The sequence below is a fragment of the Marmota flaviventris genome, chromosome 8 (assembly GCF_047511675.1).
Source record: "Marmota flaviventris isolate mMarFla1 chromosome 8, mMarFla1.hap1, whole genome shotgun sequence".
NCBI lineage: Eukaryota > Metazoa > Chordata > Mammalia > Rodentia > Sciuridae > Marmota > Marmota flaviventris.
Genome location: NC_092505.1, coordinates 77495013 through 77515053, shown reverse-complemented (window position 1 = coordinate 77515053; position 20041 = coordinate 77495013). Strand labels below are relative to the sequence as shown.

At 40.0% G+C, this 20041-nt stretch overlaps 1 protein-coding gene across 6 annotated transcripts in view; it reads right to left on the bottom strand.

Annotated features, from left to right (window-relative positions):
* The window catches only part of Abi3bp (ABI family member 3 binding protein), a 242906-nt gene that overhangs the window by 18875 nt on the left and 203990 nt on the right, over positions 1-20041 (bottom strand). For all 6 annotated transcript variants that reach the window (XM_071615402.1, XM_071615403.1, XM_071615405.1 and 3 more), the window contains 4 exons: positions 19021-19113; positions 16182-16310; positions 15053-15121; positions 1771-1980 (listed from right to left, as the gene is read on the bottom strand). In XM_071615402.1, coding sequence (XP_071471503.1) covers positions 1771-1980; positions 15053-15121; positions 16182-16310; positions 19021-19113 — 501 coding nt within the window. The remainder of the gene's footprint in view (positions 1-1770; positions 1981-15052; positions 15122-16181; positions 16311-19020; positions 19114-20041) is intronic.

Here is a 20041-nt window from a genome sequence, read left to right as displayed (position 1 = left end):
TCAATTAGATGTATAAATACATTCTATGTATAATTCTTAGAATTATAAATTTACATAATTAAAATACTCTTATAGATGAACCAGAAAAGAAAATCCTACAGCCTTAAAGAGTTAAATCAGATATTATCCAAGTAGGTATGTATTATATAATTAGATTTAATAATTCTAATTTCATATCCTACATCTTTAGGGCAAATGAAATTTCAGAGACCATTTGGCTTTAAGGAAAGTTAGCCTCAGACTTTCACAGGAACTCCTTATTAGCAAGCAAAACGACAGAGTTTTAGATGTTTTAATCCATTATAGGTATTCAGTGCTGAGGGACTGATTTTTACATATTGGGATGGTAGCACCTGCAGGCATGGTCTCAGGTGAACAAGCAGGGCTAGGCAGATGGGAGGAACATAGGCAGGAACTGGTTCTTCCTCAAAGCAAAGGCTAACTTCACATGAGAATGCACAAAATATGGTAGAGAGTGCCAGCTAAGCAAAGATAAGCTGCTTAAACTGGAGGTTGCCCAGATCACATGGTTTTGGTTATGGAGAAATAGCTGTTATTTTCCCCTTACATTTTCAAAGTAGGAAATGATTTTGGCAGATCCTGAATCTCCCACCCTGTGCACTGCTCCTTTCTCCTGCTGACAGCCTCCTGTTGGCCCTTCTACTCCCTGCACCAGGTATCTGGCAGGAAGGAACTGGGCAGCAGTTGCCACATGGACTCAGGCTTTGTTCTCCACTGATTTAAGCCATTGGTCTTTTATACCTACTTTTTCTTCTCATGTTTGACTATCTGTTCACTGTGAAGAATCAAATTGCCATATAGCCAGTTCAAAGAATAGACCCAGGTTTCTTATTTTTAACAGTCATTTTTAGAGGAATTTGGTGGGAGAGCAGTGGGAGAATCAAAATTTCCTGAGATGAGCACAAAATCACCCAGAAATAGATTTTTTAAATGCATTTTCTCTAAAGACGGTCTGAGGCTAATTTAAAAGTTGGGTTGATAAAAGGAAAACTAAATATCATGAGCAGTGGCAAACTCCTTCTGTATTTTCTTGATAATGGAAAGACCAGTTATGTCTGAAAGGAGGATTCTGAGAGGAGATGGAAGGGGTACAGCTTTAAGAAATTTATTAAATTAACAGGGAGCCCGCTACAAGGACAAAGGTGATGTCTCCTATCCCATGACACTTTTGACAATGTGCCTTAAGGTCAACAGAACTCTGCTAGGACTTGCTACACCTTGGATGTCCTTCCCATGTCAGCTTGGCCCAGGGTACCCCACTCCATAGACCTTGTGCTATCAAAGCTTTCTACTGAGACAGGGACAGAGAACAAATAGTTGGTTATCAAAGAAAAGGAAACAGAGGTTTCCAACCAACTAGAGGTTGCTAATAACTAACCTCTGGATCACTTCCCCTACTCAACTGGCTATTAACACTTCCCATGGGAGGAGGGATTGTACTTTCCAACACAAGTGATTGCCCCCTATGCCTGCTCTTTCCTGCTTTGGGGCATGTATGCAGGAAAGAAAGAGAGGGTGGGGAGGTCTATAAAAAAGCAAGACACACCTGCTCCCGTGGGCACCAGCTCTGGGTCCCAGCTTCTCCCTGGAGAAGTCTATCTCTGTTCTATCTCTTGAATAAAACTTGTTTTCTATGCTTCTCTTGGTGTTTCTCAGGTGCTAAATCTTCCAGGGGGAACAAGGACCAAATCCTGATTTCCAAGACCCATATCACCGCTATAGTAGCAAGTCCTCATGCCATGATCTTACCAGTTACAGTGTCATTTAGTGGCTTTTCCCAGTCCAAGATGACAAATGAGGGGCACCCTTCCACAGTGACCACAGTGAGGTTGGTGGGTGGGTTCTGAGGTGGGCTGGTGGCATTCCCCTCCATGGCTTCCTCTGTGGGGAACCGTTTGACGGAGTCGGTGATGGAGCAGGGCCTGTTGTCTGGCTTTGGGATGTAACGCACATGAGGACCTAAGAGAAAATTCTGGCATTTTAGTAATTTTAAAACCCACGAAGGAGATGGAGGTGAGCTCATAATATAATTATCTGTTGGAGGGCATTGAGTCCCTTCATTATGGGCAGATGCTTGAAAGCAGTGCTATGGTTGGTTCAACTTGCTCATTTATTTACTTAAACAGTTCTATGTTGTGTTAATATTCATAATTAATTTGGACTCTATAGACTTGGTTTATACCTCATTATTTATGGGGTATTGAGTCTTATCTCAGTAGAGAATAATGAGCCTGACATTGAACATAATTCTGGTGTCATCCAATAAATCTGAGAAGTTAGACTCAAAAAGATCCAATAGTTCTAAGTAATTTATGTCCCCAAACAAGACTCAAGAGTACTTTAGGAATTATATCTATATAATTTGTGTGTGTGTGTGTGTATATATATATATATATATATATATATATATATATATATATACACATATACAACTTACATATATATATATATACACATACATATGTGTGTCTTTGTATATATACACAGATATATATATATATATAAAACATACCTATATATCTACATATTTGTCTCCATATATACACATATCTACATAAATGTCTATGCAAATATATATAGTGTGTATATAAGTGTGCACATCTATACATAGATGTATGCATATATATATCCAGCACCCAATAAGGTGACATTCACAGGAAAATGTTACCCATAATGAGAAGAAAAAAATCAATAATTTGAAACCAATCCAGAACTTGCATAGAAGTTAGAATCATCAGATAAGGACAATAAATAGTTATGATTATGATTCACATGTTCAAAAAGTTAAGACATGAGAAATATAAAAAAATACCCAAGTCAAATTTCTAGAGATTAAAAAACTACAAAATATAAGATGCAAATTGCACTAGATAGAAACAATATATAATATGTTACAAAATAAATGATAGTAAACTTGAAGATACAACAATAAAACTATCCAAAATAAAATACAGAGAGAAAGAATTAAAAACAACCAACATCAGTGACTGTAGATGACTTCAAGTGTCTCATGTACATAAAATTGGAATACCTGGGGTAAGTGGGCAGAAAAAATATTTTAAGAAATAATGGCCCCAAATATTCCAAATATAATAAATTCTAAACCCACAAATCCAAAAAGTTCAAATAAAATAATTATGCATTATACACGAAGAAAACTGCCAATCATAATCAAACTTCTCAAAACCAGTGAAACAGAGAAGAATATTTAAAGGAGATAGAGGAAAAGATAGGTGTAGAATGACAAGATAAAGATTGTGGTAGACTTGTCATTGGAAGGAATGCAAGTGAGAGACAACGGAGCAGAGTCTTTGAATATGGAAAGAAAAAAATGTATCATGTGGGATTCAACAATTTGTGAAAAGATCTTTAAAAAACAAAAGCAAAGATTTTTCAAAAATATAAAACCTATAAGAATTCATTATCAGCAGAATCATACTATAAAGCATATTAAAAGAAGTTGAGGAGGAATGAAAAATGATACCAGATGGAAATATGAATCCACATAAGTGGATGAAGAGCACAGAAACAGTAACTATATAGATAAATATATAAAACACTTTTCTCATTATTTAAATCACTCTTCAAGATAATTTATTGATAAAGAATAAGAGTTACATAGAATAATGTGAAAGTATAATATATGACAATAATAGCCTAAAGGCCAGGAAAAATAGCTGGATGAGTGTAAGTTTCTTACATGTGAAGTTATTTATTTATTTATGTATTTTTATTTTGGTGGAAGATAGATTGTGATAAGCTAAAGATGTAGACTGTGAACCCCAAAGCAACAACTAAAATAACAAAGAGTGACAGCTATCACACATCCAAAAAGATAAAACAGAGTCATAAAATACTCAATCTAAAAGTAGGTTAAAAAACAGGACAAGAGGGAGCAAAGGATAGATGGGATGAATAGAAAATAAATAATGAGATAAAGGTTAAACCTAATAATATCAATAATCATATTAAATGTAAGGTTCTATGTAATCCAAATAAAATGAAATGATTGTTAGATTAAATAGAAAAGCAAGACCCAATCATAAAAAACACACTTTAAACATCAAGAGACTAATAGGTTAAAAATAAAAAGATGAAAATACACGACACTAGTCAAAAGAAAGTATGACTGAATATGTCAACGAATTAGATTTCAGAGTCAATAATATCACCAGAAACAGAAAAGGTAATTTCATAAGGATAAAGAATCAATTAATCAGGAGTTTATTATAATCCTAAATAATTTAGGTCTGAACTTCATTACACACATTTAAAACACGTAGCACAAAACTAGATAAAATCACAAGAAGAAATAAATTCATGATTATAGTCCATGATTTCAATACTCTTCTCTTTTTGATGATAGAGCAAGTATACAGAAAATCAGTAATCACATGGCATAACTGCACAGTACAAACAACTTGACCTAACAGACATTCATACCATACTATGGACCGAATTTGCATTCCTCTAAAATTCATTTGTTCAAGTTCTAAGTTCCAATGTTACTAATTTCGAGTAGGGACTTAAATGAATGAGGTCATAAGGCTTGAGTCCTAATCTAATCTGACTGGTATCCTCTCTTTATCAGAAAAGAGATATTAGAGATGTATAAACCCAGAGAAAAGACCATATAAAGTCTCAGGGAGAAGGGGCCATCTGCAAGTCAGGAGAAACCAAACCTGCCAATCTCAAACTTCGTACCTCCAGAAGTGTGAGATAATATCTTTCTATTGCATGAGCCATCAAGTCTATGTTTGTTATGACAGCCCTGGCAAGTTAATTCAGCATTCCATTTAAGAAAAAAAAATACATTCTTTTCACACAGCATACGTACCAAGATGTACTATGTTCTAGGCCATAAAAAAAAGATCTCATCAAATTTAAAAGGATTCAAGTAATACAGGGTATCATACGATACTGGAACTAAATTAGAATTAATAACAGAATGATCTCTGGAATATTTCCAAATATTTGGAAATTTAACAACACACTTCTAAATTATCAATAGGCCAAAGGAAAAAAATCAAGAGAGCAATTAGCATTTTGAACAGAATGAAATAAAGACAAAATATATAAAAAAATGGTGGATGCTACTTGAGTAATATCTAGTGGGAAATATGTAGCACTAATTTCTATATTAGAAAAGAAGAGCAGGAGCTGGGGGTGTAACTTAGTTGTACAATACTTGCCCAGCATTTGTGAGGCTTTGGGTTTGACAAGAGAGTGGTCTCAAATCAATGAATTCATCTTTTATTTCAAGAAACAAAAGTCAGAAAAGCAAATTAAAACAAAATTAAGCAGAAGGAAGAGTAGAAAGAAATAAAACAGACACAGAAAAAAATAATGGAGAAAATTAGTAATACAAAAAGTTGGCCTTTTGAAAAGATCAAAAAAAAAATTCATAAACTTAAGCCAGACTGATAAGGCAAAAATAAGTAAATAAATAAAAGACATTAATAACATCAAGAATGAGAAAAGTGACATCAACACAGATTCTTCAGACATTAAAATTATAATAAGGGAATATTATAAGCAACTTTATGCAAATAAAGTTGACTACTTAGATGAAATGCGCTAGTATTTTAAAAAACATTACCAGAGCTTCCTAAGGAAGGCAAAATATTCTGAATAGCCGTATACTTAGTAAAGAAAGTAAATTTATATATTAAAAACATTCCCACAGAGAATGTGAGACTCAGACAGCTGCAGTGGTAAATATTACTAAACATTTAGGAAAGAAGCAATAACAATTCTAACAAACTCTTCCAGAAAACTGAAGAGGCAATTTCAGCATTATTCTAATACTAAGCTAGACTAGACATTACAAGATCCACATATATATGGACAATTGATTTTTTTTTAATTTTTTATTGTGGGTTGTTCAAAACATTACAAATTTCTTGACATATCATATTCCACACTTTGATTCAAGTGGGTTATGAACTCCCACCTTCACCCCATACACAGATTGCAGAATCACATCAGTTACACATCCACTGATTTACAAATTGCCATACTAGTGTCTGTTGTGCTCCACTGCCTTTCCCATCCTCCCCCCTCCCCCCTCCCCACCTCTCCCCTCCCCTCCCCTCCTCTCTCTCTACCTCCTCCACTGTATAACCCTGAGGGTCTCCTTCCATTACCATGCAATTTTCCTTCTCTCTCCCTTTCCCTCCCACCTCTCATCCCCTGTTAAATGTTAATCTTCTTCTCCTGTTCTTCGTCCCTACACTGTTCTTAGTTACTCTCCTTATATCAAAGAAGACATTTGGCATTTGTTTTTTAGGGATTGGCTAGCTTCACTTAGCATAATCTGCTCTAATGCCATCCATTTCCCTGTAAATTCTATGATTTTGTCATTTTTTAATGCAGAGTAATACTCCATTGTGTATAAATGCCACATTTTTTTTATCCATTCGTCTATTGAAGGGCATCTAGGTTGGTTCCACAGTCTTGCTATTGTGAACTGTGCTGCTATGAACATCGATGTAGCAGTGTCCCTGTAGCATGCTCTTTTTAGGTCTTTAGGGAATAGACCAAGAAGGGGAATAGCTGGGTCAAATGGTGGCTCCATTCCCAGCTTTCCAAGAAATCTCCATACTGCTTTCCAAATTGGCTGCACCAATCTGCAGTCCCACCAGCAATGTACAAGTGTACCCTTTTCCCCACATCCTCGCCAGCACTTGTTGTTGTTTGACTTCATAATGGCTGCCAATCTTACTGGAGTGAGATGGTATCATAGGGTGGTTTTGATTTGCATTTCTCTGACAGCTAGAGATGTTGAGCATTTTTTAATGTACTTGTTGATTGACTGTATGTCCTCCTCTGAGAAGTGTCTGTTCAGGTCCTTGGCCCATTTGTTGATTGGGTTGTTTGTTTTCTTATTGTCTAATTTTTTGAGTTCTTTGTATACTCTGGATATTAGGGCTCTATCTAAAGTGTGAGGAGTAAAGATTTGTTCCCAGGGTGTAGGCTCCCTATTTACCCCTCTTATTGTTTCTTTTGCTGAGAAAAAACTTTTTAGTTTGAGTAAGTCCCATTTGTTGATTCTAGTTATTAACTTTTGTGCTATGGGTGTCCTATTGAGGAATTTGGAGCCCGACCCCACAGTATGTAGATCGTAGCCAACTTTTTCTTCTATCAGACGGCGTGTCTCTGATTTGATATCAAGCTCCTTGATCCATTTTGAATTCACTTTTGTGCATGGCGAGAGAAAGGGATTCAGTTTCATTTTGTTGCATATGGATTTCCAGTTTTCCCAGCACCATTTGTTGAAGATGCTATCCTTCCTCCATTGCATGCTTTTAGCCCCTTTATCAAATATAAGATAGTTGTAGTTTTGTGGATTGGTTTCTGTGTCCTCTATTCTGTACCATTGGTCCACCCGCCTGTTTTGGTACCAGTACCATGCTGTTTTTGTTACTATTGCTCTGTAGTATAGTTTGAAGTCTGGTATCGCTATACCGCCTGATTCACACTTCCTGCTTAGCATTGTTTTTGCTATTCTGGGTCTTTTATTTTTCCATATGAATTTCATGATTGCTTTCTCTATTTCTACAAGAAATGCCGTTGGGATTTTGATTGGCATTGCATTAAACCTATAGAGAACTTTTGGTAATATCGCCATTTTGATGATGTTAGTTCTGCCTATCCATGAACAGGGTATATTTTTCCATCTTCTAAGATCTTCTTCTATTTCTCTCTTTAGGGTTCTGTAGTTTTCATTGTATAAGTCTTTCACCTCTTTTGTTAGGTTGATTCCCAAGTATTTTATTTTTTTTGAAGATATTTTGAATGGAGTGGTTGTCCTCATTTCCATTTCAGAGGATTTGTCGCTGATATACAGGAATGCCTTTGATTTATGCGTGTTGATTTTATATCCTGCCACTTTGCTGAATTCATTTATTAGCTCTAATAGTTTCTTTGTAGAGCCTTTTGGGTCTGCTAGGTATAGAATCATATCATCTGCAAATAGTGATAGTTTAAGTTCTTCTTTTCCTATTTTTATGCCTTTAATTTCTTTCGTCTGTCTAATTGCTCTGGCCAGTGTTTCAAGAACTATGTTGAACAGAAGTGGAGAGAGAGGGCATCCCTGTCTAGTTCCAGATTTTAGAGGGAATGCCTTCAGTTTTTCTCCATTCAGAATGATGCTAGCCTGAGGCTTAGCATAGATTGCTTTTACAATATTGAGGTATGTTCCTGTTATCCCTAGTTTTTCTAGAGTTTTGAACATAAAGGGATGCTGTACTTTGTCAAATGCTTTTTCCGCATCTATCGAGATGATCATATGGTTCTTATTTTTAAGTCTATTGATGTGGTGAATAACATTTATTGATTTCCGTATATTGAACCAGCCTTGCATCCCAGGGATGAATCCTACTTGATCATGGTGTACAATTTTTTTGATATGTTTTTGTATCCGATTCGCCAGAATTTTATTGAGGATTTTTGCATCTAGGTTCATTAGAGATATTGGTCTGTAGTTTTCTTTCTTTGAAGTGTCTTTGTCTGGTTTAGGTATCAGGGTGATGTTGGCCTCATAGAATGAATTTGGAAGTTCTCCCTCCTTTTCTATTTCCTGAAGTAGCTTGAAAAGTATTGGTATTAGTTCTTCTTTAAAGGTTTTGTAAAATTCTGCTGTATACCCATCTGGACCTGGGCTTTTCTTAGTTGGTAGTCTTTTTATGGTTTCTTCTATTTCCTCAATTGATATTGGTCTGTTTAGGTTTTCTGTATCCTCCTGACTCAATCTAGGCAGATCATATGACTTAAGAAATTTATCTATGCCTTCACTATCTTCTAATTTGTTGGAGTATAAGGATTCAAAATAGTTTTTGATTATCTTCTGTATTTCTGAAGTGTCTGTTGTGATATTGCCTTTTTCATCCCGTATGCTAGTAATTTGAGTTCTCTCTCTTCTTCTCTTCACTAGCATCGCTAAGGGTCTGTCGATTTTGTTTATTTTTTCAAAGAACCAACTTTTAGTTTTGTCAATTTTTTCAATTGTTTCTTTTGTTTCGATTTCATTAATTTCAGCTCTGATTTTAATTATTTCTTGCCTTCTACTTCTTTTGCTGTTGTTTTGCTCTTCTTTTTCAAGGATTTTGAGATGAAGTATGAGATCATTTATTTGTTGGTTTTTTCTTTTTTTAAGGAATGAACTCCAAGCAATGAATTTTCCTCTTAGAACTGCTTTCAATGTGTCCCATAGATTCCGATATGTTGTGTCTGTGTTTTCATTTATCTCTAAGAATTTTTTAATTTCCTTCTTGATGTCTTCTATAACCCATTGATCATTCAGTAACCTATTGTTCATTCTCCAAGTGATGTATGCTTTTTCCTTCCTTCTTTTATCGTTGATTTTCAGTTTCATTCCATTATGATCAGATAAGATGCATGGTATTATCTCTACTCCTTTATATTGTCTAAGAGTTACCCTGTGACATAATATATGATCTATTTTTGAGAAGGATCCATGTGCTGCTGAGAAAAAAGTGTAACTGCTTGATGTTGGGTGGTATATTCTATATATGTCAATTAGGTCTAGGTTATTAATAGTGTTATTGAGTTCTATAGTTTCCTTATTCAACTTTTGTTTGGAAGATCTGTCCAGTGGCGAGAGAGGTGTGTTGAAGTCTCCCATGATTATGGTATGGTGGTCTATTAGACTCTTGAACTTGAGAAGAGTTTGTTTGACAAACATAGCTGCACCATTGTTTGGGGCATAAATATTTATGATTGTTATGTCTTGTTGGTGTATGGTTCCCTTAAGCAGTATGTAGTGTCCCTCTTTATCTCTTTTGATTAACTTTGGCTTGAAATCTATTTTATTTGATATGAGTATGGACACTCCTGCTTGTTTCCGAAGTCCATATGAGTGATATGATTTTTCCCAACCTTTCACCTTCAGCCTATGTATGTCTTTTCCTATCAAATGCGTCTCCTGTAGGCAGCATATTGTTGGGTCTTGTTTTGTGATCCATTCTACTAGCCTGTGTCTCTTAATTGGTGAGTTTAAGCCATTAACATTTAGGGTTATTATTGAGATATGGGTTGTTCTTCCAGCCATATTTGTTTATTTCTGTTACTAAACATGGTTTGTTTTCCTCTTTGATTATTCCCCCCCCTTTACTGTCCTACCTCCCACTGTTGGTTTTCATTGTTATTTTCCATTTCCTCTTCCTGTAATGCTTTGGTGAGGATGTTTTGAAGAGATGGTTTTCTAGCTGCGAATTCTTTAAACTTTTGTTTATCGTGGAAGGTTTTAATTTCATCCTCCATCCTGAAGCTTAATTTCGCTGGATACACAATTCTTGGTTGGAACCCATTTTCTTTCAGTGTTTGAAATATGTTATTCCAGGATCTTCTAGCTTTCAGAGTCTGTGTTGAAAGATCAGCTGTTATCCTGATTGGCTTACCACTAAATGTGATCTGCTTCCTTTCTCTTGTAGCTTTTAAAATTCTCTGCTTATTCTGTATGTTGGGCATCTTCATTATAATGTGTCTAGGTGTGGATCTCTTATGATTTTGCACATTCGGCATCCTGTAGGCTTCTAGGATTTGGGATTCTGTCTCATTCTTCAAGTCTGGGAAGTTTTCTTGTATTATTTCATTGAATAGACTTCTCATTCCTTTGGTTTGGAGCTCTGTACATTCCTGTATCCCAATGACTCTTAAGTTTGGTCTCTTAATGTTATCCCATATTTCTTGGATGTTCTGCTCATGGTTTCTTAACAGTCTTGCTGAGCTGTCTATGTTCTTTTCCAGTTGAAATACTTTGTCTTCATTGTCTGATGTTCTATCTTCTAAGTGTTCTACTCTGCTGGTAGTATTCTCCATTGAGTTTTTAAGTTGGTTTATTGCTTCCTGCATTTCTAGGATTTCTGTTTGTTTGTTTTTTATAATCTCTATCTCCCTGTATAGTTGATCCTTTGCTTCCTGGATTTGTTTGCCTAATTCGTTGTCGAAGTGATCTTTCATTGTCTGATTTTGCTGTTTAATGTCTTCCTTGATACTCCAGATCATCTGAAGCATGTATATCCTGAATTCTTTATCTGACATTCCATCTGCTGCAGCTGTTACCTCTTCTAAAGTTGCGTTGACCTGCATTGCTTGTGGTCCTTTCTTTCCTTGTCTTTTCATACTGCTTGCGTATCTTTCCTGCAGGTGCGGGCGGCGGCTCTGCTCTCTCCTTATTCCAATTGGGGTGTCGTGGCTACCACGCCGGCAGGTCACTGGGCCTGTTCTGGGAGCTGGCGGCGGCTCTGTTCTGCCCCTACTCCAATTGGGGTGACGAGTGTACCACGCCGGCAGGCCACCGGGCCTGATCCGCCGGTCGGTTGCAGGTTTGCCTACCCTGCAGGCGCGGGCGGCGGCTCTACTCTGCCCCTACTGCAAATGGGGTGACGTGTCTGTCGTACCGGCAGGCCACTGGGCCTGTCCTGCTGGTCGGTCGCAGATCTGCCCATCTTTAGGGCACGGGTGGAGGCTCTGCTCTGCCCCTACTCCAATTGGGGTGTCGTGACTACCCCGCCTGCAGGACGCTGGGCCTGTTCCTGGCACGGGCGGCGACTCTGCTCTGCCACTACTCCAATTAGGGTGGTGTTTGTACCACGCCGGCAGGCTCCTGGGCCTGATCCGCCGGTCTGTTGTAGGTCTGCCTACCTTGGAGGCGCGGGCGGCGGTTCTGCCCTGCCCCTCCTACCACGCCTGCGGACCCCTGGGCCTGATCTGCAGGTTGATCACTGGTCTGCTCACCCTGCGGGCACGGGTGGCGGTTCCGCTCCGCCCCCACTCCAATTGGGGTCACGTGACCACCACACCGGCAGGGCCTGATCCGGGCGTGGGAGAAGGATCTGCTCTGCCCCTACTCCAGTTGGGGTGATGTGTGTACCACACTGGCAGGCCACTGGGCCTGACCCGCCAGGCTGTCACAGGTCTGTTTACCTTGCAAGCGCGAACAGCGGCTCTGCCCTGCCCCTCCTACCACGCCCATGTACCACTGGGTCGCGGGTCTGCCCACCTTGCGGTTGCGGGTGGCGGCTCCGCTCTGCCCCCTCTCCAATTGGGGTCACGCGGTCACCACGCTGGCGAGCCGCTGGGCCTGCTCCGGGCGCTGGCGGCGGCCCGGCTCCTTCCCTCTGGCTCGACGACAAATTGAGGAGACTCGGGTGACTGTGCCTCACCCCACCTACCAGGAGACCAACTGCTTATGTCACCACTGGTATTGATGAAGTTCTCTCCTCCGCCGCTTTCTGCTGACATCAGATCTCTGCCATGTTGGTATCCTATGCGAATGGCAGCATTTCGTTCCCCTTGCCGGGCAACCAAAGCACCGGGTGAGTCCTGACCGGCCCTCAGCAGGACCCGGACCGAGAAGCAGTTTCCGCGGGCTCCTAGCCCCGGGCCAGGGAAGTTCCGGGAGCCGGAACTCGGCCACTCCGTGCTCGGTGTAAGCTCCTATAAATGTAAGCTCCAAGAAGCAGTCCCTGCGGGCTCAGTTCCGGGAGCCGTAATTCGGCTGCTTAGTGCTTGTTGTATGCTCTGGTAGGAGCAGGGTCCAAGAAGCAGCCTCCGCAGGCTCAGCAGCCCTGGGCCAGGGCGGTTCCGGGAGCCGGAACTCGGCCACCCCACGCTCGGTATTCACTCCGATAAGATCAGGTTCTAAGAAGCACCCAGGCGCTGAGCCCTAGCAATCTGTCTGCAAGCCGCAGGCGAATTGCAGCCTGAAATTACCTGTTCTATGGCTGAATGAGCTGCGGTCAGTCGAAAACAGGGGTGGTGACGTCAGTTTACCAACATGGTGGCTGCTGGCCTCCTCTGTGGTCTGACCGGTGTGGAGAACCGAGATGGACCGCTTCCTTCCCCCGTCTCGAACCCAGAATTCAGCCCTGAGTACGGTGCTTGCGCGGCTGGCAGAAACTGCAGCGCTGTAACCCTGCGTCTCTATCCCAGCGCACGCTGCAGATTCTAGCCGCGGGGCGATTTGCTGAATAAGCAGTGTTACCCTCCGTGCGACAAACCTCTCGCGTTTAAGTCCCCGTAGCTGATCCTCGTGCGATGGAAATCCTTCCTCCAGGTTCCGGAGCACCCCACTATTGCTGGAAATTCCTAACAAGATATCCTTTAGCCGTCCTGACTTGTCATACTCCCACACAGTGAAGCAGCACACGGGGGCAATGCACTCCCCTCGCTGCCATCTTCCTTCCTCCCAGCTGGACAATTGATTTTTGACAAGGGTATAAATACAATTCAGTGGAGAAAGGAGTCATTTCAAATGATGCTACAACAACTGGATACTCACAAGCAAGAAAGGACATGTGTTCATATTTTGTATCATATACAAAATCAATATACATCGTTCACTCAATGTTCATCAAAAATCTAAATGCAAAAATGTAAAACTTCTAGAGGGAAATCATGTGGGAGTTTCTCTTTGTGACTTTTGATTAACCAATAATTTACTAGACAACACAAAAAAATCCAGATATTAGAATGATAGTAAAGAAATATTATGAACTGAATGTAAATAGATTTGACAACTTAGATAAAATGGACTAACTGCTTGAAAGATACAACCTACCAAAGTTGAATAAAAAAGAAACAATACTGGAGAAAAAATTTAATGGAAAGTACTATACTTATTAAAGAAAGTGCATTTCATATAAAAATTGGCAAATAGCTTCATTAATTAAAAAGAGAAGACACATACTGGGAGAAAATATTTGCAATGCACGTTTCTGAATATACTCAAAATTCAACAACAGGTAGACAAACAATTCCATTTAAAATGTGGGCAAAGCCAGGTGTGGTGGCAGATGTCTGTAATCCCAGCAGCTCAGGAGGCTGAGACAAGAGGATTGCAAGTTCAAAGCCAGCCTCAGCAACTTAGTGAGGCACTAAGCAATTCAGTGAGACCCTGATTCCAAATAAAATACAAAATAGGGCTGGGGATGTGGCTTTGTGGTTAAGTGCCCCTGAGTTCAATTCCCAGTACCCCACCCCCTCAAAATAGGCAAAGTTTGGATATACCAAAAATATAGATGGATGGAAAATAAATGCAGAAATGAAAGCACATTTCCATACAAACGTGTACACGAGTGATCACAGTAATTTTATCGATAATGTAAAAAAGAAATTATAAACTCTTGAATATCATGAATAGGTTTAGAGAAAAAAATATTTTATATCCGTATAATAGAATACTAGTCAGTAATAAAAAGAATTGGGCTACTGGTACACAGAGTAACATGGATAAGTCTCCAAATAACTATGTTGAGCCAAATAAGCCAGACAAAAAAAGAGTTCATAGTGTAAGTTTTCTTTTATATAAAATTCTGTAATGTGCATACTAATATATGGTATAGCACATCTGTGGTTACCTAGGGACTAGGGATAGATGAGGGACCTGAGGGGGAGGGATTATAAAGGATCATGACAAATGTCTGCAAATCACACTGTGTTCATTATTTTGATTGTGATAATGGCTCCATAGGTGAATATGTACATTAAAATTTATCAAATTTTACACTTCAGAAAAAAAATTACAAATTATGTTTCTCCTACTGTGGTACATTAGATTATTATTCAAACATATTCTCTGTGTCCATGGAAGGAGTAAACTTCCCCATCCTTGGTTGAGCTTGGCTATGTGACCTTTTTGCCCAATGTTTATTGGCAGATACTACATAAAAATGAGCTTGAAATGTGGCTGTGTATTTGGATGGCATGTCTCTTTGCTCTGTATTACTATAAGAATGGCTTCTCCTGGTTCACTGTTGGTTCCTTATCCTGGTTACCAGAATTAGATCACTGCACTCCAGCTATATCACAGACTCCAGCTATACCTGCTTCAAGAAGCAGGTGCACCTTGCTAAGCATCAGACCCCAAGCTGACTTGAAGAGACTCAAAAAATAAATCCTGATTATAGTAAGCTAATAAAGTTTTGTGGTTGTTACATAACAAAGTCTGACTGATCTTCCCTCCTAAAATAGCCGTGTTAAACTGAAGATGCAGAACTAAACCTACCTTTGAATCTGGGCTTCCCAAGATGATCTGTTTCTCTTGTTGGGCTTGAACTAAAGTCAGTTGTGTTACCTAAGAATGAAAAACAATAAACAATTTTGGTGAAGAGAAGAAAAGCTTTATAATACAATGGCAAATAATAAAGACTGAAGATGGCCAATATTTATTCTAGTTATATGGCTGTAGGGTAAATTTCCTTTATTATTTTTATACTTATTATTATATTATTATTTTATACTTTTTTACCCACAATAAAAGGGTTTTTGTTATGTCCTGCTGCAAAATGTTCTGGACTATAATAAATAATGAATTAAAAATTACAACCAAGTGGTTAATACTCATTACTAACTTAAGATATGTGTAGTTAGTAATGACATGAGGCTTAATAGGAGGTAGCAGGTACAGTTTAGATCATTTTAGAAAACAAACTTGGCATTCTATGTCCACTAAGGAAAGGAGCGTATTCTACAACAATGTATTGAAAGTAAGTATAATTTTAAAATTGAAAATGCCCAAATTGATTATAAATTGAATAAAATAGAAGATTTAGAACTGAGACTTTATTTCTTCCCCAATTTGAAATGTTTTAGTACCTCATAGCGAAGAGGGATCCATGGGCTGTGTGTGGACTACATCGGCATTGCAGCCTAGTGAATAGGAGAATCTGGTGTCTGGGAACTTCCGTGGAAATTTCCTCGGGCTAAAACTGCCCAAACATATGTGACCCTATTCAAGCTCTGCCTGGTCACTGGAGATGGGGTGACCTGCTGTAGCCACACAGACTCTAAGAGATGGATGTGACCCGCCAAGATGTCAGTCCTCCTGCTGACTGCAAGACACCATGAAGCAAGACTCCACCCCTGAAACCTTATCTCAGTCTTTGATGTACTCCCTTAAATAAAACCACCAGAGTCATTTTCTAATTGTCCAGTTCCAGCTCCTGTGTGGCTTTGGCCTATCAGGTACCCCAAGCTTCTTTAAAACTATTTTTTCTGAATCTATGTCTTTTGTTCTTCACTAAGTATGCTGACTTATCTTACATTCTCTGCGGGCAGGAAGAAGAACCCATTATCAAGGTGCTGGCCGCCTCCCCATAGCTAAGCATCCAGTGAAAATTGATTGACATACTAACCAAGCTCTTCTCCGGAGGCAGGAGCTGTTGGCTGCTTTTTGTCTGTCTCTGGTCTCTCTGAGGGGATTCCTGTAGGTTTGAGTGTTGCTCTCAGGGGTGGGGAAGTTACTCGGCCTGATGAGATGATTCCTGTAATGTACAGCCAAAGTAGTAAGACTTTATAGAAGCACTGCCAAGCCTCCCATTTATTTATTCAATAAATATTTGGTAAGCACTTACCATGTGGCTTGGCACTGTTGGACAGGCTTGGAGAAAAATAAGACCTGGTTCTTGATGGAGGTAGATGTGTGAGCCAAGGGTATTGAAATATCACAGATATTGTGAAAGAACTAGATAAGGTCACAGCGGGGGCAAGGAGTGGGAATGCTTACAGATCTCTGTGGGAAAAGATGGAAGGTGTTGGGGAGGGTTGGAGTGTTTTCAGAGGATGTGCTGATAAGAGAAGTGATCAGTAGGCAGGGAGAAGAACTGTATTCTAGTGAAGTTGTAGGAAGAACATTGGGGTATGGCCCAACTTGAAGTTTAACTGGCAGCCATGGGAGATGGCCAGAGAAGAAGGAAACAAAAATTCCTAGGATAATGTCCATGATCTGGCCTGAGTGCCAGAACAGTGTTACTCTGAGTTGGTATATTCAACAGTGACTCCTCCACTTTAAAAATACTCATAAGTCTCTAAAACCGGATCCATCCCAAGGTCCAGGCAAGTCTGAGTGTTTACAGAAGAGTGGAGTTTGGATTGGATTTTCTATTTCCTCTGGGTAAAAGAGTCCTTCTTGGGCCATAGAGTCAAGGGCTCTGAGCTGGACCTGAGGACTCTGGCCCAGCATGGAATCCTGGGAGAGTCAGGCAAATGGCCTCTGATTCACCCCTGGGGACTTATGCTTCTTGTCCTAGAGGGAATGCCTCAATAAGACAACAAGAAAAACCCAGGGAAGTCACACCACAGCCCACATACACTTTTCAGAGTTGGCAGAGACAGCAGGAAATGCTGGCAGCCGTTTCACCCTGGCAAGGAGAGTGGGACTCAGAGGCCTTGGTGGATCTAGAAAAAGGTGACAAATGGCGGGTGCCCTGCAGCCACCTAAGACTGCGCTCCCAGCCAGAGAGCCTCAGAGGACTCCCAGACATTAGATGGATTTCCTGAATTCAGGATAGATTTTTCTGTGGTGTCAATCAGGTCAAATCTGTACTAATGCCCTTGTTTGGCATTTGGCTTCTCGGTGCAGCCGTTTCCTTTGAATTGGTGGTGGAAGGTGGGGCATGGGGAGAAGTGACCAGAGTTAGTCTCAGAAGGGGAAAGTGTTTGTGGTTTGTCTTCGGGCTTAGTGGGCCGTCCCAAAGCTACACTCACTGAGAGGAAAGAAAATGATTTCATGTAGCAGCAACCAAGGCCACTGAATTGCAGCTGAAGACCTACAGCCTTGCCAGGGGACTCTGCAGGGGCAGTCCCCTGGGTTTTCCACGGGCACATTCAGGCAACACTCCAGTCTGTGACTCATTCAGTCTGACCTGAAGGCAACAGGCACTCATGTCACAGCTGCCTAACATTATAACTAATAAGGAAAACCTGGTATCCTCACGAGGCCATGTCACGAGGCTTTGACTCAGGAAAGCACCAAAAGCATGAATGAGGCCGATTCCTCCTCTAGACACCGGGGCTCTAGAGTTCATCCTAATAGTCATGGGGATCTAGAGATCATAATATACATCCCAAAAGCTTCCAATTAGCATGCCCTCCTGTTATCCAGCAAAAAGATAGATGTCTACTCCCTTTCACATAAGCCCTTCTCTGTTTCATCTTTCACAGTTGCCTTTAATACTTTTATCCTGATTGCACATACCAAATATTTAGGGAGCAGAGATTTGGCAGGAGAAGAAACCATGAGAAACATGCTATGATTTGCTGTCAGGTCCCAGGAGGAGAACTCTTAATAGCAGTGAGGTAAAGCTTTGCTCTGAACTGGATCGATTTTCATTGATTCTTAATTTCACTCATTTATTTGTTCAGTTGTAACTTATCAAATATCCCCCATGTGCTAAGCACTGAATATGGTTTTGGCAATTTGGGGAAAATATATCAAGATTTCTGTCATCATAGAGCTCACCTAACCTATGCAAACAAATAGGTATAAAACAAGTATAAAATGATTGCTCTTTGCCGTAATGGAAGTATGTGCCAAAGACACATTGAACAGAGAAGCAAGGCTGAGACCTCTTTGGGGAGCTAGAGAAGGATGTGTGAGTATCCCAGGCCTGGGAGGGACCATTCTGTGTAGAAGAGGAATCTACACCTAGATGTGGAGGGGGGAAAGAAGTTTGACTCCCAAGACACCTCCCTGCCTGGCTGCTTAGGGAGGCTAACTCAATCACCTCAGTAGTTTATTACCATCTCCTCCCTGAGTACCATAATACTGGGCCTGGCATGGGGCTGGTGAATAGGGGAGCTTTCATTGAGATGTATAGGATTTCATTTCAGGAGACAGAATGATAAGTCAACGACAGGGTATCCCATTTTCAGTGATCCTTAGGGACTTGGTAACACAGAGCATCTGTCCCAAATAATCCATTCATTGAAGGGCCTGAGTTGGCTTCTTTCTAGGTTCCAGGTACACAGACATCTAAGAAGCAAGCTGGCTTAGATGCAGAGGGGCTGTTTCTTTCACCCCACCCATCCAGATTCAGGATATGAATCCTCAAAGCTGTAACTTACAGTGTCCAGTCTTAGGGGCCAACACAAGCATGTGTCACCCATGCCAGTGGCTGGCACACAAGGAAGGGAGGTGGTTGGCTAGTAAAACTGAAATCATGGAGGAAGAAAGAAGATACATAATGAGCTTACCTATGCTTCCTGGTTTCCCAGTGACATTATTTGGTGGTAAAGGTTTTCTTCGTGGAGGCCCAGATCTAGGTGGCCCGGCTGGGTGGCGAGTCCCTGGTATTGGGATTGAGAAGTCATATTACAGACAAAGCCATCATAAGAATTCATTGTATAAAATAACAGTTTTTTTAAAAAAATAACTTCTGATAAGTATCAGTTGATGACAAAATAGAATTTATAGAAAAGTACATATGAATAATACACACTGATATTCCTCTAAATTAATGTTGGGTGTGTACCAGCAGTACATTAGTATAGGTAAAGTATATCCTTTAGTTATCAATGAAAATACATGAGTGTATCTGTCTTTTGAAAGGCTGATAGATATAGAATTCAGCATATTTAGATTCTTATTTAAACTTAACAAGAAGCATTTCTGAACTTCATTATCCCCACTTGCCTTTGATTTTGAAACTATAATTTCGTATGCCATTTTAGCTTTGAATTAGGCATATTATTTCTTTTTTTGTGGGTCCCCAACCTGTCCCCAACTCCAGCATGAAACTGTAATTAGACAAACATCTTTAGAACTTCTCAAGAGATTATACCAAAGTAGCCCTAATGGCAGAAACAAGAATCCTGTGCCTGTGGAGAGCAGGGGCACTATTAACCACTTTGGTGACTGTGAACTGCACAAGGACTCTTGGCTAGGGGATAGAAGTGGGAGCTAAAGTTTAACACCCACTCTGCTTTCCCACTGGATAGCTCTGGCACTAGGCTGCCAGCCCAGAGGAAGGAAACTTTTCCAACTGGCCTGTCTGTAGGGGCAGCAGAAAGAGGTACAATAATTTGAACAAAGGTGTCTATTTTGCACAAGGGTTGGCAAGTTTAAAGTTTTTGGAGCAGTCCACCTTAACTTAAACTTTAAGTCTTATGTTATAGCTTAAAATTTCTTTCTTTGTATTATTTATGTTGGTTTTAAAATCTTCAAGTAAAATTGTCAATCCAGGAAAATGCCCCATGGCTTTAAGTACTTCCTAGG